Source organism: Crassostrea angulata, chromosome 6, assembly GCF_025612915.1.
Source record: "Crassostrea angulata isolate pt1a10 chromosome 6, ASM2561291v2, whole genome shotgun sequence".
NCBI classification, from domain to species: Eukaryota; Metazoa; Mollusca; class Bivalvia; order Ostreida; family Ostreidae; genus Magallana; species Magallana angulata.
In genome coordinates, this window is record NC_069116.1 from 56484144 (window position 1) to 56511276 (window position 27133).

At 32.4% G+C, this 27133-nt stretch overlaps 1 protein-coding gene across 1 annotated transcript; it reads left to right on the forward strand.

The window, feature by feature from the left end:
- Positions 1-3: 3 nt before the first annotated feature.
- Positions 4-25626, forward strand: LOC128190922 (GDP-mannose 4,6 dehydratase-like). The gene is made up of 12 exons (XM_052863169.1): positions 4-112; positions 1135-1179; positions 3501-3588; positions 11956-12065; positions 16059-16251; positions 16599-16703; positions 18992-19119; positions 20255-20373; positions 22600-22696; positions 24635-24703; positions 25138-25210; positions 25423-25626. Exons 1-11 carry the CDS (start codon positions 59-61, stop codon positions 25198-25200), a joined length of 1071 nt encoding a protein of 356 aa, XP_052719129.1. The 5' UTR covers positions 4-58; the 3' UTR covers positions 25201-25210; positions 25423-25626.
- The last annotated feature ends 1507 nt before the right edge of the window (positions 25627-27133 follow it).

Here is a 27133-nt window from a genome sequence, read left to right on the forward strand (position 1 = left end):
TTCCCGTTTTTATCACGTGACTACGGGATTTTCTTAAACCACGTTGACATTAACGAAGATGGCGTCCAAACCAAGTCAGAAGATAGCTCTTATTACCGGCATCACAGGACAGGTATATATCACAATACTAGATATGCTTATTGTTTTTTCTGGCTTTCTCACAATATTTTCTTTCACTTACCGCTTACAAATCTCTCTCTGGGTCACGGGTGAGGAGTAGTGTTTGGGTGTTGCCGTTGATTTCGGGTTTTGTTTTTTCTTCGTTATGACATGTCAAGTACATTTCATATGCCGCTGAAGCAATCCCAGTCGAATGGCATACCGAGTTTGACTAAATTGCATTGTTGAATAAAGGAACATAGGCTTTTGGTAGAAAATGTGCGAACTTATAGGCCTAAAAATAAATATTGAGTGTTGTGTAACGTAATCTGAATCAATTAAACTGTTAAAGACTCAGTTGATGTTAAAAGGTAGGAATTTATTTAAAACCTGTAAGCAAATCCACATTCTTTTATTTAAATTGATTTTAATCTTAGCATCCGGCAGAAATAAATTGTTTGATGTTGTTTGTTATGACAAAAGAAGTTTGTCTGGAAAGAAATATAATATATATACATGGCTACTTAAAAAATACAAGAATTTGTTTGTGGATGGCAATCAGTATTCATCGTTTAAAAGCTGGTGCAATTTTATTTGTCCTTGGGAATTTGCAAGTGATACTTAAAACTGATCCTAATCTAGCCAGTGTAAGAGCCAAGTCTGACTGTGTACAATGTCCAGTAAGTGAGATGAAATCACAACAATCTTTTTTCTGTGACACCTCTAATGATATGTACAGTAAATCATGTAGAAATTGACACCTCACAAGTATGTCCAAATGTCCATTCTGGCTAACCTTTGATTTCTTTGACATTGTTAAATTTTCAAGAATCCTTGTCTTGCTTAAATTACCAACCCAATTTCTTTCTTAGTGCATGCTTTTACTATACAGCATAACATTTTGATAGAGGATGTGACCCTCCGTACTTGGATGGAGGGTGGGCAGTAGATGAAGGGTCGTGGTTGATACACTGAGACAAGTGCGTTGGTCAGTGGTGTGATTTGTACTAATGTCAATGTTCTCTTGTATTTTAGGATGGTTCGTATCTGGCAGAGTTTTTACTGGCCAAAGGATACCAGGTAAGGTTTAAGGTTTTTCAGCTCTTTAGTGGCTGATTTATCCTATATTTCTCATGCTTTCTTGAAAAGCTCCATTCCTGATTTTGTCTCAAGGCAACAAAGTAATTAGACCAAACTTTCAGTGATGTTTAAGAAATCATGTACATGTAACTAACCACCAGTAGTTCGTACACCCCAAACATTGCCTTGGCTGCTTAGTCTGTCATGAACTGGTTGTAGTTCAGAGTTTCAGTGTTTGGCTGCATGAGAAGTGTTTTTCTATGTTGTAAAAAAGAATTACTTTTATAAGACGCCACCAAAGACAAACCACAGAAAAAGGGGGCTTGAATAATTCAAATTTGAAGGTAAAAAATTTCATGGAAGAGTTTAAAATATTGCATGTCAGTAAGGGTTTTGCTACTATGATGTAATGTTGTTATTGGCTGCTTCATTGGACTGTTAGTGTTACATGTAGCAGACAGCAGACATGTCCTGTGACACGATTATCTTTCGGTGAATCCTGTTTTTAATCTGGGATTAGGATTCACTTCCTTATTTATTTAATTTTAATTCTCATAAATCAGTAATACATCCTGATCAGAACTAACATTAATCCCCTACCCCCATCAGATTTATACTTGATTAATCATACATGTGATAAGTTGAAGACCTAGGTACTGTACACATGGTACAGGAGCCTTAAAATACCTGACTTGGGGTAAAAATACTGTACACTGAAAACCCAGTAAAAATTGTTAAAAAAAAAACCAAACAAACAAAAAATTTAAAAAGGTTATAATCAGCAGAAAAGGTTTCTTAAGAATTGAAAATAAAGAATTAATAATTATAACAATTTGAATGGAGAGTGTTGACAGCTTGAAATGGTCTCAACATACATATGTAGTCTTTATTTTTTAAATGTATAGGTTTCATGTATATTTCAATCTAAACAGAATGTCAATTTGTCAGGGAATGCGCTTTATTACCTGCTACACCTGTATCAGCTAGAGTACTAAAACAGAACCAACCACGCCAACAGCTCTACTGGGGAGAGATTATTACGTAGAACATGGTATAGGTTAAATAAAAAAAATAAAAACAGGGGGTACCTATCATGGTCTATGCATTATCATTGTAACAACCAAGCAATGCACTGAAGGGCCAGCTTGTCTTTCAGACTTACAAAATCTTCTTAAACTCTCATGACACTCCCAAACTCCATCACTTTTATTTCGGACTGAGTACAACAAATCAAAGATTACTTTACTAATCAATGAATCTTACAAGCATCTAATAATCAATCACAAAACCACATCAAATACTGCATTGCTGATAGTATCTCTTTTGTCCACTGAAAGATTTTAAAGTAAAACCACATCTGCTGTAATAGTGGCTGTCTTCTTTTCTTGATATGGTGTTTTTTGATAAATTTATACAGACCAATCTGTTTGATTATAGATAAAAAAAAATTCCATCAATACATGTATAATCCTTTGTGTGTTGGATTACCAACTTGGTCTTTGTGTATTGCCTCATGGACATGATTTTTAGTCACTCAACAATTTTACAGTTTTAACTTCAATTAAACTTTAATTCCTGTCCATTGTATGCTTGTAGCAATGAACAATATGCATGTTGTGTGCATTATTAATGAAACTGTGAATATTATAAAGGAATGACCATTAAAGGCCTGTAGGTCTCTTTTTACCAAATTGACTCTCAGAGATAATCCAAGATTCCCCTGACTCTTGCCTCCCCCTTTAATCACTTGATGTTTGCACACATCAAATAATAAAAGCAAGGGTAACAGTTAGAGGAAACTGGGATTAGGATTTAGACTCCAAAATGAAGCTTGAAATGCAAACGTGAGACTCTTTGACAGATCCATCTACGTGCCATGATAACCAGGTGACCATCAAGGCCTGGGGCCTCTTGTTGTGTATGACCTCCCTGATGTGATCTTTTGTATATTGCAACATTTACTTGCAATTGATTGACTTAATGATTTGTTTACTAACTCTTTGATTTTTTTTTTAGTGAATAGCATCAATAATTTGATATATTATGCATGGCCATTCTAATTTGATATTTTGAGTATGGACTCACTAGTTTGATATTTTTTAGTGTATTGCCTCATTAATTTGATATTTAGTGTAATATTGACTGACCTGATGTTTTGTGTATTGTTTGTGCATTGATTGATTAATATAAATGTGTATTGCATATCTAACTTGTTTGTGTATTGATTGACTTAATAATATGTGTATTGCATCTGTAACTTAATGTGTCTGTTGACGGATGTTTTTTTATTGCCCCACTGATATAATCTTGGTCTGTTTTAGGTTCATGGAATCATTAGGAGGTCCAGTTCCTTCAACACCTCCAGAATAGAGCATCTGTATGCTGACCCCAAGTCACACACTGAAGGATGTATGTACAAAGACTAATATATAGTCAACCATTCATTTGAATATTGTGTGCATGTTATTGTAAAATTTATTTGACTGAAATATGTGTCACTAGTACTGGTACCATAAAATGATGGGAACAGTAATTTTCTGTCAATGTTCCTAGCTGAATGACAGATTCTCTTTTGAGCCTAAACTTTCTGTTCCCTGAACAATATGATTTGCTTCTGTTGCATCACTATTTAATTTGTACTACTACTTTGATAACAGTTCAGAAATAGGGATTATCTTCCTTTTGTCGCTGATAACTTCTGTATTAATGTTATGATAATTGCTAAACACTGTGTAGGGTGAATTAAGCATGCATCGGACACATACCTTGGATCGGACAACTTTGTTTATAAATATACAAATAAATGTGCATGTGCTCATGTGTTGTTTCGTATATTCCTGAATTAGAACAAATAAACTTTATCATTATTAAGAATTTGACAGTCACATTGTCAAAGAAAAAGCAATATAGGCATTGTAAAATGCCATCAAATACGCCATTATTGAAAATTTAGTTACGAAGAATTTACACTAAAGCATTATTTGAATGTTGTGCGTTTGATTGTGAATAAGTGAAAATGCACTCTCTGCGTAAAATAATTAGAAAGAAGTAAGTTTTGAAACAAAATTTGATTAAAATAAGTCCAAGAAAGAAGATTGGTGGATAAGGCGTGTAAAATGCCCATACGCGGTCGGACAGACCACTGAAAAATTAAAGTATCAATAAATCTGATGGTTTGTTTTTAAATCATTTAAAACAACATATATTTAAAGAATCATTGATTTTTAACCTATAGGTATGTTCAATACTATGAATATGTTGACTCAAACAGGTGTGTACGTATCAAAACCTGCAAATACCGTCATTTTTTAGAACTTCAGGGCATTTTCTTTTATAGAGTGGGTCTGTGCTCCATATTTTTCTAATAGTCTAATTAAGGTCTACTGGAAAACAAACCGATTTCAATCAACAACAACGTGGAGAGATGACCCACTATACATTGTATCCCAACAATTGAACGTTGTGGAAAAACAATACAAGTCCAGTAGTCTGTGACCTTAGTCACACATAATATTTAAAAACCCCATTTTATTGGGTCTGAAATGGCTCAGTGGTTAGAGTACCTGGCATAAGCTAACCTTATATATATAGGGTTTTTATGTTATTTGTTCTATACCACCAAAATTTCCGACAATATTTTTTTCTTATTTTTTGTTAAATATATTAAAAACTGGCTATAGTTAGAAATTTTGCTTTTGCAAAGTTGTATTATAATATATTTGAATAGATTTAATTGGGGAAAAATAAATTTAAAATTGTATTTCACTACTAAACCGAATGGGCATTTGCGCCATCTTATTCCCCCATCTTCTTTGAACAATTAATGTCAAGGTCATTATTGCACCGTATGTTCATTTCACCATGGATCGGACACAAATTAACCCTGCATCGGACAGTTTTCAGTGCATGATTTCTTCTAATAATATGGAGATTATGTGCCCATTCCTTGTGATATACTTTAAATGTGAAGTTAAATAAAAATTTAAAAAATGATTGGTACAAACATTTTCCCAGACCACTTAAAAATTGAGTTTTTGGATACAGCCTTTTTAGTCCAAAGTTCCTGTAGGAGCTGGCACGATAAAGAACCCCTTATGATAAATATTCCTTTAAACAGAAGCACCGGTCTAAATTCCTATATGTAGATTTGAGGATTTACATTAAAAGAAATCTGAATAGCAATTGAATACCCGGTAAATTAATTTTCCCAAACCTTTGTATTTTTGCACAAAAACCAGAAAATATTGTTATTTTTAATCCCTACTGTACTGCTATAGCTGTCCGATGCTTGGTAAATATTGTCCGATCCATGGTGAAATAGTTCAACACTTCATTAATTTGCTTTATTTTCTACATCTTAACGATTTCACAATTTTTTCAACAATAATTAAGCAAGCGGAAAACCTGTAACTTTTAAAAGAAGTTTTATTTATATTTGGACGATATTTGATGTGTGAACAAAGGGAAAAATTCAAAGGTGTCCGATGCATGGTGAAATCACCCTATATGTAGCACATGTATTTCTTTTACCCATTAAAAATGGTGTTTTCATTGTAAGTTTTGAAAAAACCCTGATAAAAATGACCACTCAAAGATACTATCTTGGATCTAGTACAGCCTATTGAGTCTTGTGTTTGAATGAATCTACAGTCAGAGACAGATGCAAACATTTATGTCCTTTGTTAAGCAAATGTTCAGTGTGCTAAGGATGTAAACTGTAAAGGATCTAATGTAACCCTGTCTGTGCAAAATAATTTGATTTGGCAATTTATTTTTACCCCCCAAAAAGTGTAGATTCTTCATTTTATTTTTCAAATTTATTTAATGTACCAAATACCGGATAGTATGTGTATTTGTAAATTTCTGAACAAGTTAATATGGTGATTAATAATTAAGGATAGAAAGAACCTCAAGGTAATATATGGCAACTAAATACCATAAAGAATTCATGTCAGCTTCAAGCATTGTCATTTATGCCTTTGTTCATATAAATTTCCAACTTTTAGTGTAATTGATTAGTTTTAAAGATGGAGTCACTGGATGGAGACAAAAGGACCAAACCTTGTACAAATTAATATTCATGAAAAACTGGGCAAAGAAAAATTAATTCCTTTAGCTCTGGGAAAAATTGGGCCTCATTTATTGATAAAACAGAATAACTATGAACTGCTTTATTTCTTTTTTCGCTGGTTATATTATGGATACGTTACTACATGTAAGTCTTTCCCATCAACTATCAGGGAGTAAGACAGTATGTCATCTTCGTCTTGCCCAAATCACCAGTACGTGTAACTTTCAGGTATTCAGTAAGACACAGTGACAATAATCTTACCCAATCAACTTTCAGCAGATGTCCGACTTCAAATAATGTTTTTACTTTACCCTTATCAACCCCCATTGGTAGTTTCAGTTCTTTGATTGTGAAAGCTTACATGTTATTTTTGTTTTCTTTGCATCATGATCTGCTAGATAACTGTAAGTAGCATTGAGCATTCATGGGCTATATATGTGTACTTATCATAGTGTGGAAAATATAATGCAGTTGACAGCATTTAAGAATTAATATACTGTATACGGGGTTATTTTCCCCCGTGTAATATTCGCCCTTAAATACTTGCAAACACTTTCGCCCCGTCTTGAATTCGTCCAGACAAATTTTTGATTAAAGAGAGATAATTTGAGACAATGAAATTCGCCCAGTCTTAAATTTGCATGCAAACAAAGAGGGCTAAAGGAGCAGAAATAAAATGGTGGCGAATATTTCCCAGTATGCAGTAGACTGTGGTTTCATTATCATGTAATTGTTATGTCAATTATTGTAGAATGCGTATAAAATCAAATACTCATTCAAATTAGAAATATGAAGAACAATTCAATTGTTTGAACTGTTGAATATAAATTATGTACCTTTGAAGCTTTGCTTTTAAAGGGTACCTGCAGTGCCGGTCAATTTTTGATAGAATGAAGATCTATGTGTAAAAACATTATCCTGAAAATTTTACAGCGACTGCATAAGTAGTTTTCGAGATATTTGGGGAAAACCCGATTTCACACCTGAACGAGTTTTGAATCAAGCCGATTTGGCGCGAGATGAACTGTGATGTCACGGGGTCAACGGGGCTGTATGAGAAACAGGAATATCGTATGAAAACAGTTCGTTTTCTTGCATTGTTTTATCGATATGTGAACATTTTTTTCTGTTGTTTTATTTCCTTATCAACCCTGAATGACTAAATATACTGTTGTTTGAGTTTAAACCCGTATTTTATCGAACAAAAATGCAGAATTCGGAAAATTGTTTGCTTCATGAATTTAGTCAAATGTGAAACACATTTGGCATATTAATGCAGAGCATATGTAGCAAAATGGCAATCAATCTACCTTTTGTTTTAAGAAACATATTTTTTTAATATTGTCATTCTTTCGAATGATTTTTCAGTGACATTATTAACTGATTAATAATATTGATGATACATATTTCGTAAAAGGTAACGCTGGGTCTATTCCTCGTTTAAGGCATAAAATTACAAATGATTTCGCCCGATTATTCAATAAAATTGATATAGGACCAATAAAACTCAAAATAGCATGCATTATTTAACAAACAAACACGGGATTATAAACGGATCAAGGTGAAAGTCCAAGATGGCTGCATAATTAAGTCTGTCTCGTATTCTTCTAAAAATACAATAATGGAACTTCATTTTACATTTATATACATCCTTTGTCACAATGTTCAAGTTTATTCAGATTTCATAATGATTTGTTCTCAGTATAAAAATTTAAGTAATGTGGAGTTAAAGCGTTAAATTGCTGACCATAGCGCTCGAAAGAAAGTTGCACTTGATTAAATAAGAAATTAAGACCAACGTACATGTAATTACTTCCGAAATAATTACTTGATCACATAAAAAGGTTTAAATTGCTGAATTGTAAATTTGGTCATTATTTAATTGATTAGATAAGTAACAATAAAGGCATTTACTTCGAACATAAATTTTACTATTTGATAGTCTCGTGTATGATTCTTTAATCACTGATTGACGGACTATACACATGTATTAGCTTACGAATGCTTGATTTCACACAGTCTAATTTATTTTTCTTTTTATTGTTCAACAATTGAGTAGCTAATTATACACAAATCATTTACCAGTCCAGAGGTGTGAAACCCTCTCTTTGTTCACCAGACTCGTGTACCATGTGTATACATACCCCAGATACACGTGTGTCTGGAGCAGTGGCTTCGTAGTTTACCTCTTTACCTGTGTCATTATCTCGGATCACTCATGTGTGAAAGGATATTATGTAATCAAAAATGAATAATGAACATAAATCCGCCCATGCAAGCGTTATAAGATATCGTATTCATCAGTGAAAGGGCGACGAGAATAGCAAATTTTAAAATCCTTTAAAAATAAATCTGACTGTAATAAAATAATTACTGATTCAAATTTCTACATCTACAATACTTAAAATAACTAGATACGTCAAAACATCACACCTATATTAATCATTTCGGCTGAAAAATCGAATTTAATTTGTATAGCTTTGTAAAGAAATTTCCCTCCTGTTGACCCCGTGACGTCACTTCCGCTGAAGCCTCGTTATCGCCTAATTCTGTTTTCTCTTGATTAGATTTCCCAAAGCAGGTAAAAATAGCCACTTTGAAGCGGCGTAACTCCGTTATTTTTGCATCGATTTCGATGCGGGTTTTTGCATTAAATTTTGGTAAATAAACTCTTTGACATATGTTTCACATCGGTTTGGCTGCAGGTACCCTTTAACTAAATTTTTGGAAAATAATGCTGTTGAATAGTAATGAAACCACAGTATGTATATAAGTTTAATGTTATGAAGCTGTATGTAATCATATGTTACAGAAAGCATTTTCTAAATAATACATGACATACCAATTTTATATCTTTTTCTAATACATGTATATTCATTTACCAATAATAGCATGTAGAATGATCTGTTACAGTCTTTTTTAGCTTTAATTATGTCTCTTAGCTGAAGGGTGATATTACCTGATTATTTTTCATTATTTGCATATTTCTTTGTATTTATTTATCTTTTTGTTAATTCTTAATTATCATTCTAGCCAATTTGCACCCCTCTGAATGGTGTTGAATCATTGATTATCATTAGATAAATAGATAGCATTAAATGTTTTTTACTTTAGGAGAAAAAGATTTCCATAAAACTTCGTATCAGATGAAAACAGAGTATTATTTGAATTTGGAATTATTTTGATTCTTGGAATTTAGGGCTTTTAAGAAAATTCCCCTTAGAATAACTTAGACAAGTAACATGAATTTTTATTGTTTGATGTGTTAATTTTAGCTAACATAATCAATTGCAACTAACTTAAATTTGCTTATGAATATAGTCTAACTAAGGGCAATTTTCTTTAAAGCCCAAAATTCCAAGAATCAAAAGAATTCCAAATTCAAATAGTACTCTGATTGAACATTTTTGAATTCTTTAAAAATAAAAATATCTTCTAAAGACAATGACATTGATTTATCAAAATAAAAAAAGTTGATTATTGCAATTAGCCTATACAAGTCACCTAAATATTTGTATTATTGCTGCAACATTAAGCAAATTAAAAAATGCTAAATCTTAATGTAGGCAAGTTAATTATTTTTCAAATTACAATTTAATCACTTTTGTTAATTGAATTCATTTGAGTGTCTGATACCAGCAAGGAGAGCAAACTCTGTCTAACTGGAAGCCCGGGCAGCCATTAATGATGTAATACGCATGTACCAATATCTGTAAGAGCCCCTCTCTGTTGGTGCATTGTAGTCATATGTGTCTGTTCATCACACGTCATTTTGTCTGACACATACCAGGTATTCATACTACTATGCCAAAATCAGGATCATACTTCATCTGCAGAGTGCCATTGGTAAAAAAGTGATCAGTGTCCTTTAATCACATTTCTAGGTCAAAGGTCAAGGCTATAGGAAATAGTGTCAAATTCTTGTCTGGGGCATATATTCTCTCCCTATGGCCTAATCGAGCTATACATTATCCAGAAAGTACTTGTTGAAAAATATTGTGCAACTACTTTAAACCAAGGTTTTATGTCAAAAGTTTAGGTAAAAATATATCTTTAAACTTCTACATTTTTTCCTTTGAACTACAGTTATTGTCTTATACATGTACTTCATTCATAGAGTGTTTGTGGGTGAAAGATGTGCAATGACCTTGATATATATTTCAAAACAACTAATAAAAAAATATGGCCTTTAGGAGATAAAAATATTTACAATCTTGTCTTGCATGTAGTCTTCATAGTCTACCAGAGAGAAGCTCAGGTGAGCTTAAAATGTCTGATCAAATACGAGCTGTTGTCTGCATCCATTTATTTAGTTTCTCCTTTTGCTTTTAAATTTGACAAACAGTACAAATGACAATATTCAAATTAAGTTTGACAAAATATCCTGAAGTGATGTACATGTACTGTACATTTACTGTACATGTAGTTGATCAGGCTCATTCAGCTATAATTTGTTATTGTTATTGGTGAGCAATGTGGCCTGTGGACATCATAATAATATCATAGTAGGATTTAGGTTTTGGGAAATGGTATATATATTCACAAATAGATGTACATTATATTTGATATGATATGTATGATATTTAATGTACAGGTATTTACTTTTTTTTTAAGCAAATGCACACCAACTTGATTTTCACAAGTCTTAAATAGTTTAAATATACTTGTAGTAGCGTTTTCTTTGTATGATATGAACAAAAACGCCACGTCTCAGGTTCTCTATATTTATAATTATTTCATCATGAACCCTGTAAAAAGGTTAACAATAGCAATTTTAGCATACATTATAACAACAAACATATTACATTAATACAATAATATTTTCAAAGAAGTATACACAAATTAATTTCTTTTAAAAGTTTACAATAGATACCGAGTAAAAGAACTATAAGAGTTAATCTCCTTATATCAAAGTGATATACGAACTTGAACATTATGGAGTTCACATACCCATTTATAAATAATAATCATATGAGTTATACAGCTCTTATGCATAATATATAATATATATATTTCTATACACGTATACCTGATTATGGATCAGGGTTCCAAATGGTACAATACCCGATTAATGGGCGAATACTGAACGACAGATAGCCCTATTAATGAACATACAAGACTGATATAAAAACCTTCATATACATGTACTTTGATTCATTTGATCATTATTAATTGAAGTCAGTATGTTGCATTAAAATTACATTAAAAGTAAGAAATAGATTAATTAATGGAAAACAAGGAATTAGTAAGAAAACAAATGTCAACTTACAGTCGATGTCCTGAAGTCTTTCGTAATTAATAAAAAAAATAGTCAGGTAGTCAAAATATCTCAACTGGGCAAAAAACTATTGCTCTATCCCTGACCAGCACAAAGAACTTCGCGGGAAACCCTCTCTTTTACCAATGAAAAACACAGATCTATAAACTACCCTCAGGACTTATACGAGTAAGAATTCAATAAGTAAAATAAAAAACCAACTGTATTGTATGCTTTTATTTATTATTGAAAGTCAAAACATCACAGATATTCAAATACGCAAATTGTAAAAATTAGGAGTTGCATTTGATATTTAATCATTTCAATAAAAACAAATTAAAATAACACTCTACCACATATTTAAACAGTTAGTTTTACATGTAAGCTTCTTACATGTTTGGGGAAGCTGGTCCACCCATTAATGAAGTGCTTCTCTTTTCTTCTTCAGCCATGCACCTTCACTATGGAGACCTGACAGACAGTACCTGCTTGGTCAAGATTATCAGTCAAATTCGTCCCCATGAAATCTACAACCTAGGAGCCCAGAGCCATGTCAAAGTAAGACAACTACTGTAGATTCCTAATTAAATGCAAGGAATTAATATCCGCGTACAATCGCGAGAAGCACGTCTCGTGAATTTTACAATCTCGCTTAAATTTTTCGAATATATGTTAAGGTCAGACGACACGTTCCTCAATTTTAGATAACTTTTTCCAGGAATTTGCTAATGGTTTACTACTACTCTGACAAACCTTCTTGCAAAAAAATTAGGGTACCTTACCAGGCATTTCTGCAAAATACTAGAGTATGCAATTTCCTTTATAATCTTCTTGAAAATACACTTGAATTGCTGATATAAAAATAAATACATCTACACCACAGCGAAATTCACTATATTAGAACTATATCTCCACCAGGGCGGGGCTTTGAACTCAAGACTCTAGAACCTAAACGCTTTTGGCAGTGAGCCGCCACGGTTCTAACCACTCAACCATCTAGACATAAAACCATCTAAGTGAATTTTGGTCATTATACCCCCGCAAACGAAGTTTAGGGGGTATATTGGTTTCACCCTGTCCGTCTGTCCGTCTGTCTGTCCGTCCGTCTGTCCGTCTGTCTGTAGACGCAACTTTGTCCCCCCTATAGAATTTTTTATTACTGCATGGAACAGTTTGAAAATTTGTACATATGTTGAACACCATCTGAAGATGTGCACCTGCAATTTTTTTTAAGATCTGCAGACAAGATTTAATGATTTTATGACAGTTTTCATATTCCTTATTCTATATATTGTACACTAATGTTGAAAAGTAAGGGAGGTAATCCTTACAGATTTTATTAATTAATTAATAGAAAACACTCTAAAATATATTTATATAAATACATCCAGATGGAGTTTTTTGTCTTTATGTCTTAATTAATAAAAAAAAATTATTTTTTATAAGTATTCTATCAACTGACAATGCAAAGTTTTTGTTTGTCAATGATAAATTCTTAGGAGCTAATAAGAACATCAAAGACAAGTGTGGCTGAATTCATTTGTCCCAAGGGAGCCATTATCTGAGCCATGGTTCAGATGGAGCATGTGTTTAGGGGAAATTGATAATCTGTAAAATGGGTGATGGTTTTGGGGCTATTTTAAAACTGTTTCATGTAAACCAAAAGGTCTATCATAATAAGGAAATAAATAATATAATTATTAATAAAGAAGTTAAACTATTTTTAGAGGTTGTTTAAATTCATTTGTCAAGTAAATTGATGAAGTGACCCTATTGGGCATTAATTTAAATGAAATTCAAAATTACTGATATGATTGTAGTGTTTTGGCAATTTTAAAATTGATTGTAATATTAAATTTTCTTTTTTACATATTTTTACATAGTATGGTTATTATGGTAATGCTTTGGGATTTTATTAAATTTAACAAGATCATCAAAGAAAATCATAGTCCTATGGGATCAATTTTCTGATATGGAGTTCCATTGTGCCATAGGAGAAAGTGAGGAAAATTTGAAACAAGTAATTGCATCTGTCAAGACTCTACTTAGAAAGGTATTGAAAGTTTTATCAACAGAAGAGCATTGCTTGGCTACCAGTATTTCTATTCACTGCAAAGGGAGGGGTTATTGTCATTTTGTTGGTTTTTCTTTAAATCAATTAAATTAAAAAAATATCTCATCAAATACATACATTTGTAAATGTATTACTGTTATAGATATGTATTTACAGTGAAATTCTGACAATTTTGATTTTAATTTTTCTTTGTTAACTAACTTTTTTTTTTTTTTACAATTCTAGAAATTTTTTTTTGTATGTGTTCCAAACCTTTATTATTCAATTCAATTATTTGTCCCATTTGAAATTAGCCTAGCGGGGGTATTAGTCCCATTAGGACAGTTCTAGTTTTAAAGTAATTATAAAATTAATATTTTTATTGGAACTCTTTATGAGGAGGAGATACAAGAAAGATTCTCGAGGAACGTGTCTTCTGACCTTAATTACAAGAAACTATGATAAAAATTCGGCATTTGCGAATTATTGTTCTCGCGATTTGATGGAAAACGGTTGAATCGCGGAATTAAGTAATCGCGGAATTAAGTACTCGCGTAAAATATGGAATTTACAGTATCATGTTCTAGAAAGTTTGGAAAAAATCTGACTCATTAAAGGGACCTAGACACGATTTGAGCTTAAAATTTTCAAAATTTTCTGTAATTGTTAAAATACATGTTCCCAATGCTTTAACAAAATTTGAAAGTCAAATATTGAGTCACAACGAGTTGCAGAGGTAAAAATTCTTTGTTTTGTAAACAAAGCTCGAGTCCTGTTAATGTCTACATATTTGTTGTAATGGTATAAGCTTCAATTTAATATTGCTGTTTGTTGTGAAGAAATTATTTATGAACCCATTGAATCAGCTGAATTGTTTCCACAAGTTATTTTGATAAAGAAATGGCAATTTCTTTACAGTATTTGTAAACAAATATAAGACTCGAGCTTTGTTTACATAACAACGACTTCTTTCCTCTGTATCTCACTTTTAACATGACTTTTAACATTCAAAATTTGGGGAATCATTCAAAATACAAAAGTAAACTTTTTTATACATAGAAATAAAAAATAAAATTTTCATCTGAAATCGTGTCCAGATCCCTTTAAAATCACGAAGTTATATAACTGAAAAAGAAATACCTTGACCCCCCCCCCTCCCCCCTCCAAATATGGTAAATATGTAAATAGTAGATATATTTTAATGTATTGCATAAAAGTTAGGAGCAAATGTATTCAGTACATAATCTACATTATAGCAAGCACCATATCACTAAAAAACTTGAACATGGGGAACCAAGTGTTGAGACTCAATGTTTATTTGATACAATATATTATTTTTTTTACGAGTGTGATCATATCACACCAAATCTCAGGAAGGCATTTGGCAGAATTTATTCTTCCAATTTTTTGTTTTAAATTTCCCTATAATTTGTTGTAGATATTAAATTATCATAATTATATGTCATAATTTCACAGGCCAGTGGCCACAATTTTCTTTTTCTCACATTGCAAATGCAAAAAGTTCTCACAAATCTGAGTTATCTCTCTTTGTCCAAGGTCAGTATACAACTGTGCATCTTGGGCTACATGGTTTTATGCACTAATTAATTCAACCGTCTAAATTGAAAATGTCATCTTAATTATTTATAAGAAACATTCAGTTTGCTTTTAAAAACAGTTGACATATTTATTCTTTTCTTGTTCTAGTCAGCTAAACCTACTGTAAATTAAATAGGATGTGTCAAGTATAAAAAACAGTGACCAGAAGAAGGGAAGACATTGACAGGAGTGCATGGGCAGATAACTTGGCTTATTTATATATATATAAATCAGGGTTTTAAAAAAAATGCAGGTAGACTGTAACAAATAAAAAAACTAGTGCAGCTCCTCAGGTAGAAACTGGTTCTGTGTGTAAAAGGTTTTTCTTTCATGTTGTACAGTAGATTCGTTTTAAATGGAATAGATTTTGAGAGAATTTCTGATACACATAGATGCTTCATATGGTAAATGAGGCAACCAAAACATTGTTACTATGTAACAGGCGAAATGTGTCAGTTGGTGTGAATTTGGGTTATAATTGACCTATTTAGTGAAGCTCCTCCCTGTCAGCTGTGTTATTTCATCTGTCCCCGATATCTACTCAGATATCCCCCCTGCTGGCAGGCTCATCCCACAGCATCCAGTCAAATTGTGCATCTAATTGAAAACCTTATCAAGTTTCAAGTACTTTTATCAAACTCATTGCTTTCTGAACCTGCAAGACTTCATTGGCAAATACTTGATTAATTTATAGATTAATATAAGAGTTGTGCCTTTTCCTTTGTCCAAAACTATTTACCGGTACATACAAATTAAAGAAATAACATTTATTATTTGAAAACAATAAATTTCTTTAATGATTTGTTTATGTGTACACCTATCACACACGTATAGAATTATTTATTTGGTGGGTTTTTATTTACCATACTTCGATATATTGTATTATGTATTTTGTTCAGGTCTCCTTTGAGTTGGCTGAATACACTGCCAATGTTGATGCCGTTGGAACACTGCGTTTGTTAGATGCAATTAGAACATGTCAGCTTGCCGACCAAGTCAAATTTTACCAAGCATCCACCAGCGAAATGTTCGGAAAAGTTCAGGAAATCCCCCAGAAAGAAACCACTCCTTTCTACCCCAGATCTCCTTATGGTAAGCTAGTTCTTTAAAAAAAACTAATAATACATTCCTCAATCATGTTGAATAAGTTTTTTTCTTTGCCCAAATTATACTTTGGTAAGAAGTAAATGATTGCAACAATTTACTCTTTATTTTCATTATGAAATCAATTGCATTCTCTCAGGGATCAAAAGTTCTTAAAACAAATTTCAGGTTGTGTCCTTTCACAGAATTTCTTGTTCTATGGTCGCTAGATCTATTATTGTATCTGGCTACAGCCCATCTGAAGAGCATTAATGTTGGGTACCGGGTATGGGTTATGTACATACCAGGTACTAGGATACATAGTTACCTGTATGTCTGTCTGTTTGATGTTCCAGGTGTGGCCAAGCTGTACGCCTACTGGATAGTAATCAACTACCGAGAAGCCTACGGCATGTACGCCTGTAACGGAATCCTGTTTAACCACGAGAGTCCAAGGAGAGGTGAGATAAGTCATGTTACAGTCCACTATATAGTAGCACACGTACATGTTCCAGTTAAGATGTTGTTTGGAATTTATAAACAGAAGCTGGAAAGCTTGAGAAAAGCAAAAGACCCCAATTGATGCATAATGTAGATTCCTAATAATAAGTGAGGAAATGATATCCTTGTAAAATCGTAAGAAATACATCATGCAGATTTTAAAAACGGTTGAATTGCTGAATAAAGTACTAGCGTAAAATAGGGAAATTATACTAAATACTAATTGGATAAGTTGGGTAAATAATAGCAAATAAAATTTCACATGCAAGTGCTAGATGAACTGAAGATTGAATGTTAAAGTAAATAAAAAAATTGCCAATTAGTGCCAATAGGTCATGCATGTATATAAATTATAATTTTTGAGGATATACTAAGATTTTTGTGAAATATTGTAAGGAGCAGACTGAATGCTTTGGTGAATATGTTATACATTGGTTGTGTAATGAACTGACAAGGAGTAAATACCTTAACTCTTTACTCTTCAGTAGTTGTTGGTACTCCTCAAGACTTGTATCTTAGAGATATCTATTAGAAGATTCAAATTTAAATATAAAATGGCATGCGTCAAGAGATTGAGCCTTAAATTACATGTTTATCTGGTTAAAAGTGAAAGCGATACTGGTGAATTACAGACGTGAGGAGAGGATGGTGAAGTTCATTGTACGATTCTTGTCGGAATATCCTCGGGCCATGGCCAACAAAGAAATATCAATTATATTTCATTTTATGGAGAACACCCTCTTTTTCATCAAAAAATAAATGGTGATGTAATGGGTTTTTGTGGAGTTTAATCCTCTGAGATATAATGCATTAAACAAGCGGGCATGCCCTGTTGATGAAATGGAAATGACAGGCCAATGTTTATCAACAAGAGGCTTGCTGCAGGCTGTGCACAAAATGACACTCAACCCCCAACCCCGACAAACGCCTGACCCCCATCCCAGACAGAAAACCTTCCCATCAGCCCCCTGGATTCTCCCACATCTGTCGCAGTGTGACAGAATGTCAAGATGTTGACTTAGTGTAGAATTATGTTTTGGTTTGTAACTTAATAAGGCTTCCTTACTGTGGGAGAAATCATGGTTTACCCTACAGCCAGACAATTTATAGGATGTAGAATACAAATCTCTTCAATAATAAATTTATTAAAAGTTCTGCTTTTCTGTAAAATTACTTCATACAAAGAAAATTTCTGTTGGAGTTAAAATGCTTGATCAGAGATAAATAAAAAAAAATATCTTAGTGTTGGGCAACAAGAGATCGATATATACAGAAAGACTTTGGTATTCTTATGTTTATGCCCACAGACAGAGTTAGGCAGTATCATTGGTGATTGACAGGCCGATCAGATTCCCTTCAATGTTTTCTTACACAGGATCAAGTTAAATCACTACAAGAGTTGCTTTGACTTTGACAAAAGCCAATTTATCCCACATCAAATCTTAACAGAAAAACAGAGTGATAGGAAGTGGAATTTGCATGATTGGAAATAAAGAAGGGGCTGAATTTCCATCTTAGTTTGACGTTATCAAAACAAAATGGTGGGGTGATACTGGGTGATTCTCAGTTCACGGACAATGTAGATTGGAGATGATTGGATGATGACAAATGAAAATTGACTTCCATTGATGAGTGGAAAGGAGACATAGGCTTGTGAAGCTTATGAAGAACAAAAACAAGTCCTGACAAAGGACACTGGTTATCTAGTGTAATGTTCTTTCATCAACATATAGCAAAGATTAACTTTTGAACTATGCAGACTCTATAGTACTAATCCTAAATGATATCATGTATGACAGTGATACATATACCAGTATAATATACATGTACCGGTACACTCTAAAGTACCGGTAAACAAAACCCAATCTACTGTGGTTTCATTAATATTCAAGGGTATCAATTTTCGTGGATGAAGTAAAAATCACTGTTTCAAGGATAGATAAATTTGTGGCCAATGACCCTATCAATACAAAATGTTAATAGAAATTGCACTTCGAACATTTAATTTCGTGGATCAACTAATCGACGAAATCCACGAAAATTGGTATTCAACGAATATTGATGAAACCACAGTTATTAAAATTAGACCTTTCATCTCGCTCTCCGTTATGTATGGTTACCGCACTTTTACGAGCAGTAGATTAGATTGAACAAAACCAGACTTTGCAGATCAAGAAGCTCACAGAATACTTTGTAATATTAAAAAAAATATGAAATTGTTTGATTGCAATGTTTTTTTGTCATGTAGGTGAGACATTTGTGACGAGGAAGATCACACGAGCCGTGGCTAAAATAACTCTTGGTCAACAAGAGAACGTACAGCTCGGAAACCTGGACGCAAAGAGAGACTGGGGCCACGCCAAGGACTATGTAGAGGTATAGTCCCACATCGGCAAATATGTTTCATTAAAATCTGCCAGTAAAAGGCATGGAACTTATATACACTTATATCAAGTTCAGAAATAAAGGGACACAGTTTACTCACAGAAAACATACACCATATAGTTAACACACATGTACAATACAAATCCAGTATCAGTGAGCATTAAAAACAGAAAAAGATTAAATCAGAATATGGTATGATTCAATTTTTTGCATACAAGGTTATAATAATGATTAGCAGTTGGTTTGAACGACAAACTGTTTTCTATTCATTTGATCTTAAAAGAGTAAAATTTCACTTTTTGATGAAATCAAAATAAACAAACATTAAAACACTGAAATTGGCATCTCTCTGTCTGATGTTATGAGAAACAACATCAGATTGTCTTGTAAACACAAACCAAACATGAAGAACTCCTAAAGCAAACTTCTGTCTAGAAAAGATCCTCACAATAATATTTTTTCTTCCTCAACTTTACAAAACCTAAATGTCATTGAGACTGTGCAAGTTGATGATTTGACACCAGTAAAAGCAGTTCAGTTTTCATGTGTAAACACCAAGAAATTATAAAAGTGGTCCGCATGATTCAAACTCTTCTACAGAGATTCCGGGACAACCACCAGTAATGTTTGGTGTGTCTCCGAGTTGGTACTGACCTAGTGGTCTACTGCATTCAGAAAGGAGGATTCTATGTGGAGGATTCCTATGTTGAAACTTTTAAAAAGTGTCAGTTATCAGTGACTGAAAATTTTGAATAATCCGAAGTGGAGTGATGTTAAGTCATAAAACTCTGCTTTTGTTTTTATCCAAGATATTCAAAATTATTTCCCTTTTATATCCGATTAGCTACGCTATTTAAGAATTTTATGATTTATGCAGTACTGAAAAAGGGGAATTCTTTGAAAAGCAAAGATTCCATATGCGAAAAATTATTTTCTTCAAACTTTTTACTATAGTTGCATTTTCAATAAAAAAAATCTAATCATTGGAATAATCTTTAGGATTTAGAATATCAAAATTATATCATTGGAATTACCTTTTGAATGTTGAAGTTTGCCTGAGTGTATAGTTGTGAGATAGTGGAGGTTTAGAAAAATTACAGAGTTGTGTAATCTGTTTCCTCTGTAGGCAATGTGGCTGATGCTTCAACAAGAAAAACCTGAGGATTTCGTGATCTCTATGGGAGAATGCCACAGTGTCCGAGAATTTGTGGAGAAAGCCTTCAAAGTTGTCAACGTGGATATTGTGTAAGTAAATGTGTAGCTATGTGGATAATACTTTGATGTGGATATAATGGAAAGAATGTGTTGTAATGTCTACACATTACTGATGTAATGTGAAGTTATACATGTTTGATACTTTGATGTGGATAAAGTTAATTGATGTATAGCCATGTGGATTATACTTTAAGGTGGATATTACATGTTAATCTGGATATGCATTATGGAATGTGTTTGGATATATCTGTCATTAACACCATTTAATTATTATTCATGTCCTAGCAAAATGATATGGATAGAGGATACTGGGACATGGATAGGATATTTCAGTGTGGATAAAATCCAACAATGAGGATAGAATCATGCAATGTGGATTTAAATTTTAATACAGCAATTTGAATATACTGGTAATCTGTTGAAATGTTGAAAAGATATTTTGAATAAGCAAGCACTTATTTCTTTGCAAAGATGAAGATAATGTTTTTCTAAGAATTGGTAAGTGAACGTCAATATCATGAGAATATGGTGAACTTATCTTATTGAAAGTGGTTATCGATCTTTCATGTTGATATATGGATAAAAAGTGTATACATGTACACAATAGATATAATATTAATATTGTTAATGTTCTGTTAAATCATATCATTAAAAAATACTGCATGGAAACACTTATCATCTTTGACTAACAAATCAGGGATTAAATTGTAATGATTGGTCAAGAGCAGATTCAAGTCACATTCAGAATTTTTTATTCAAATTATTGCAAAAGACAGTTACTGCATTTCAGTAAATCCATGGTAAATATATTAAAATTGAGGTGTCCAGTCTATGCTGGATTGTGATGGTTATAGAACTGGTTAAAATTTATACATGAATTTTTACAAGTATTTGTCTGATTCTTTTGTCGTCTGTACTGTCTTAGGAAATGTATGTCTCGAATAATTGTTTATTACCTGACAAAATATAGATTGTCTGCACATAGACTGGCAATGGAACAATGTCGATATAACCGAACCGCATGTTCACGTTGCATTTGTAGATTTTGTGCTCTTGATAAGATTGAAGATTCATTTTACTTCATCCTAGAATGTTCAAAGTACAGTCATTTACTGTGTATTAATATAAAAAAGTATTACAGGTCAAAGCCATCTAATTTCAAGCTAGTTCAGTTGCTTAGTATTTTTCTCCAAAAAGCTACTGAGTACAAGAAAAATTGTTTTAATTGCTGTTCAGTTATGTTGTATATCTTTGACATAATGTGATAAGATATGTATTATATATATAATTATTTTATTTGTAAAAATATCCTATCATGGCAGATATGGCTGTGTACTTGTAAATTGTGTACACTGAATATGCATTTATTTATATGTTGCTTATAAACCATGTAGTTTTGAGCTAATAAACAAAACTAGTAAATGTGATAAACATCACATATAATGAGTCGTATAATGTGCGGCAATTTTTTTTCCCCTGTGATCGCCTTCAGAAAAATGCCTCATAATTTGTTTTTTGTATAAATTATTAAAATTGTTTTTGATTATTAATGAATCTAGTGTGATGTTTGTCCCCAAACATCTGTGGTGTATCTTTCTCAGTAAGATTAAGTATTCATTTTGGGAAAAAAGACATTTACATGTTTGTCTATGAAACGCTGCACTTCCCAAACTTCGCACACCGGTAATCATTTTTCAACATGAATTCTCGACAGAGAAACGCACTTTTGAAATTAATGAGTGTCAGAGTTTTCATTGTTTTCTAAATATTACGAGTTTTCTTAAGTGATATTAAAGTGGAGATAGAGATGCATGTGTCATGCCTAAAGACGCAGGTGTTGTACTCTATCTACCAACACACAAAACTCGACTTATGATTTCTTTTTTAGCTTTCTGCTTCAAAATAACACTACAGTATCAAAGCAACTGTATTTATGTTTTCTAAAACTTTTTTTTCACACGAATGGTAGAAAAAATAAATTTAATACTTTTAAAACATTTTTTCTTAAAATAGGCTACAATATCTGAGAAATTCTGTAAAATTAAAACATGTACAAGTATTTTATCAAAATTACATGTACCATTGAATATTAGAAGCCGAGGTATATGTGTTTTGACTATTTAATATTACAAGTTGAGGTGTGTCGCAGCTATGCTATTTTGACCTATTGATATTACAAGTTATCGTATATGCTATGATGTTTTGACCTTTTAATGTTATGAGTTGAGGTATGATTTTCTGACCTATTTATTCTAGGTGGGAAGGAGAAGGCGTGAATGAGGTAGGAAAGGACAAGAATACCGGGGAGGTTCGAGTCAAGGTCAACCCCAAGTTCTACCGCCCCACAGAAGTGGTAAGAGTTGCCTCTCTTTGTTCAGTCTGCCAAACACATTTAGAAGATAATGCTATCTGACTCTGATTGACTCAACTTCATTGAAAGGGCACATTTTTATTTATTTAAAATCAAAATTTTAACTTTAATTGGTATTTGACTTGGCTGTAATTGTCAGGGGAAAAAAAAAAAAAATTAATTCATCCTTAATTCTGGATGTATCTTGACCCAGGAGAGAGGGAGGGGATTTTTTTTTCAAACTTTAAGTTTAACTTATCAAAATTACATCAAAAATAAAAAAAAAATTTCAGCAGGGGGTATTACAATGAGGGGAGAGGGCAATAGCATACAAAAAATAATGTTATTTTGGCCTGACCGTTAGTATATTATCAAAGTTTTTAGTTTAATGGACGATAATAATTACAAGAGTTATAGCCCTTTGCATCTGTAAAATAGTGTCGGTATGAGCACATGACAGAGTGTGATCTTACACTGCCATGACGCGGATACATCTCTGTTTGTTGACTACACAGTTTTATGACACAAGTTGTATTTAATTGGTTTGTGGCATTTTGACAAATTACAGACTAATCATTGAATCGGTCTGCTTTGAGGTAGTTGGACTTCAGTACACAGCGGGAAGTGGTCTCAACAAATTAAGCAGCGGTTCAAAAGTGTCAAAAAACTACTAAAAACAGTAAATGACAGGGGAGAAAAATTACCTTCAGCTAACAGAAAAAAAAAAATAATACAACTTCTATGTTTTTTATATTTGTTTATATCAGCCAGCGTTTTATTTTCCTTCGGGCTTTCTTAGCCTGACGTGAAATATCTGCTGAAGGAGCCAGAAATAGATGAATGGAGGAGAACAGATCAGGAAATAAGACTTCATATACCAAACAGCCTTAAAATCTTACGAATTAATCGTTCCAGATTTAATAAAATATATTTCCATTTTGCTTACATCTTATTCTTGTTATTGTACTTGTAATGTCAATTTTAAATTGCTTGACCAGTTATTGCTTTGTAATCTTCTTATGATTCATCAATAATATTAATTAAACATCAAAATATATCAATGATAAATTAAGGCAGAAGATGAAAAAGATTGCCATGCAATAATGCCAAAGCAGTATTTTTCTCTTCTTTTTTTAACGTTCAAAAGTAAGTAAATATTATGGAATGATTCTTTTTAAATTAGGAAGTCCACCTAAGATAAAGGGTTGATACTGCGGGTTGCTTCTAAGGATGTAGTGTTCATTATTGTTTTATTGTAGAACTTAATTTATTTATTTATTTTCATCACAGACTGATGGTTTTATGACCCCTTTTAACCATAAAAAGCCCCATTAAATTTAATATTTTCTACAAAACTATCTGGCAGGTGATGTAGTGCCATGGCTGGCGTTTGACACTGTGTACTGCTGTCACCGCCATTATCTATACATCATATAGCCAAACCAAGTCTCAAAACTTCTTACACAAAAAACGTTTTTGACATTAAAAGCTGGTTTGCTGGACTTGTAAATAATGAGACGGGTTTAATGGCTTGGAGATAAATATATGTCTGTGGAGTCTTGTTTTATATAAGGGTTGAAGTCTGGCCTAGCAGTTGGCAGAAAAGGCTATTTTCTATTTTAACTCATAATGGAATATTTAAGAATGTAATTTTTGTTTTCTTAAAGTGCAAAATATTTCAAATGGCAGGCATATTTTAAAAGATAAATTTTGATGCTAATGACAGATTTTTATTTGCTTCTGATGGTTAATACCTGCATAATACAGGTATATGCTATAGTATTACTTCTAATCGTTGGTATGAAATTTGTGCAAGTAATGTTTGCCACTATTTATAGATGCAAAATATGTTAAAGCATTGTCACTATATGTGATATTGTATTGCTACTGAATTTATTACATTATAGTATTCTCAAAACCTTTATTCATTTTCCTCCACAGGAATTTCTGCTGGGAGATTGTACGAAAGCAAAGACAGACCTGAAGTGGCAGCCCAATTACTCCTTTGATGTAAGTATATAAGTAAATACGTGTAAATGTTAGAAAGATTAAAACCCATGTAACCCTACCAAATTTTAAGTGTATATTAAACAAAAATTTTAAAGGACAGTCAAAAATGCATAAAGTTTAAATCGTCACAACAATCGGACATTTATGATCTTCTGTTAATATTAAAAACAAGACAAAGTGCAATCTTATTCTTTTAGCTTTTATCGTTTTAGAGAAACATTTAATGTGGCTCTAAATGGTGAATGGGATTTAATATTACAGTGTAATTAAAATGTACTGGGTCATCAAAGTGATGTAGTCTCATTATAAAGTTGATTTGACATTGCAACATTTCTTTATTTCCTCTTAACAGTTTCATTATCATACAGTATCCTACTTTTAAAATGCTGTTTTTATCAATATTTACAGTGTTGGATGTACTTTTGATTTTGTAGGCATTGGTCAAAGAAATGGTTGAAAGTGATGTATCATTAATGAAAACTAATCCACTGGCATAATACATATAAGGTAGGCTTCATAATAGACTAGAATTACTTCTGATCATAATTATATTTTTGATTTGTGTGAAAAAAATCAAATTTTGAAGTTTAGTGACAAATTAAGTTATATTATCATCTATAAATTACACATTTAATTTTCCAGAATGAATAAAGTTTTGTTTTTTAATTCTTGATTTATATAATAAATTTTGAATTTATTGATATTTATTTTATTTTCAGGTTCATTTTCATTCACATTCAGCCGTTGTGTGAACAATCTTGTGGGATCAAACTTAGACCTTCTTATGTGAACATTTTATCATATTTAAGTTCATTGGGTGTTTTTATTAATTAAGTATTTTGTTTCAATCATTAGGATTAATTTCAATTAGAAAGATAGCTTTTATTTTGTATCCAGATTTTTTTTTTATTATTTTATTACATTGGTTATAATTCATAAGACCAAAATTTATAAAAACAAGAAACCAAAAAAACTCACTGAGCCCTGTTTTGTGTCCAGTTTTTTTGTTAATTAATTACCATACATTGGTTACAATCAATTGGACTGATATCTGTAAGGACTCAGTGAGCCCCTGTTTTGTGTCCAATGTTTTTAAATAGCTGGGTGTGGCAGGAGGCAGCTCTGTGCTCCAGTCTGCTACAGGCCAGCACTCCGTAGTCCTAGTACTGTGTGTGAACTAGTAGAGATCTAACCCCCAGACCCTGAAGTCTTAGTGCTGCCAGTACCTACAGCTTTATATGACAAGTCCCATCTCTGTACCTGTGAAATACATGACAGTACTTGGCTACAGGGACTGGTGTAATTACTTTGTATTAATATATTTACTATAATAACCTGTTTGTCTTATATCTAATTTTAAAAGAATTATGTCTATTTTTTTGGATGTGTTTATTTTTTTCAGTTGGTTTATCTATGTATGTTTTGTTGTGTTTTGACAATATTTGAATTCCTTCCAAAGTTTTGGAAGGCTGGGTCTGTGTATGATATGTAACCGATTCCTTGGTATATAATGTCTAACCATGAGGGGCTTTTATATTAGTTGGAAGAATACTTTTTGCATTTAGAGTTGGGCCTTGCTCTTGGTGATACTAGTATATGTATCTCAAAAATATAGAATCTCAAATGAGTCGTTATTTATTGAAAATGAAATGCTAAGTATTTTCTCTTTCACTATATGTGTATTACACGATATTACTACGTTGTAAATTGATCATAAGTCTATCAATGGGGCTGCTTTTCTGCCCCAATAGTTAGGACTGTTGTACTATACACAGTGCAATGTGCAAGTGCATATGTTTTTCTTCACCTAGTCTGTCTGTTACCATGGTACATTCCACCCCCCCCAATCTCTCTGCAGTCCTGACCACCCCCTCTCTCCTTAGCCCCCCCCCCCACGTGGTTTGCCAGAGACGTCAGTACAATCAGATATTTTACCTCAACCCATTAGTGATTGTTCACATTTGAGTTGTAACCATTTCTATACAAAATAATCATATGAGAATGTGCGGAAGAAATCCAAAATGCTATCTAAGAATAACAATAAATTATGCTTTAATAATTAGTTTGTTTTTATTTTTAACAATTAGTTTGTTTTTATTTTGTTGGGTTTTAACATGGTTGTTTTGTATGTAAAGTAAACAAAGCTTGGAATCAATAACACTCATTCAAAGTTTTAGTTTAAAAGTTCGACTTCTTCATTTGTTTTTTAACTTGGAAAAAAAAATGTTTTTTTAACTAAAAACAAGCATGGGAAAAATGTATATTTACTCTAAGTTTTATATAGATATAAAGCAGCCAATAAATGAAATCGAATTAAAATTGCAACGGCTGTAGCAGGCTCCAAAGATAAATTCCCACCGTTTCAACGATTTTTCAAGAATCGGTATTGACTTAGAATATTAAACCAAAGCTTTTTTTCTCAGCAATCAG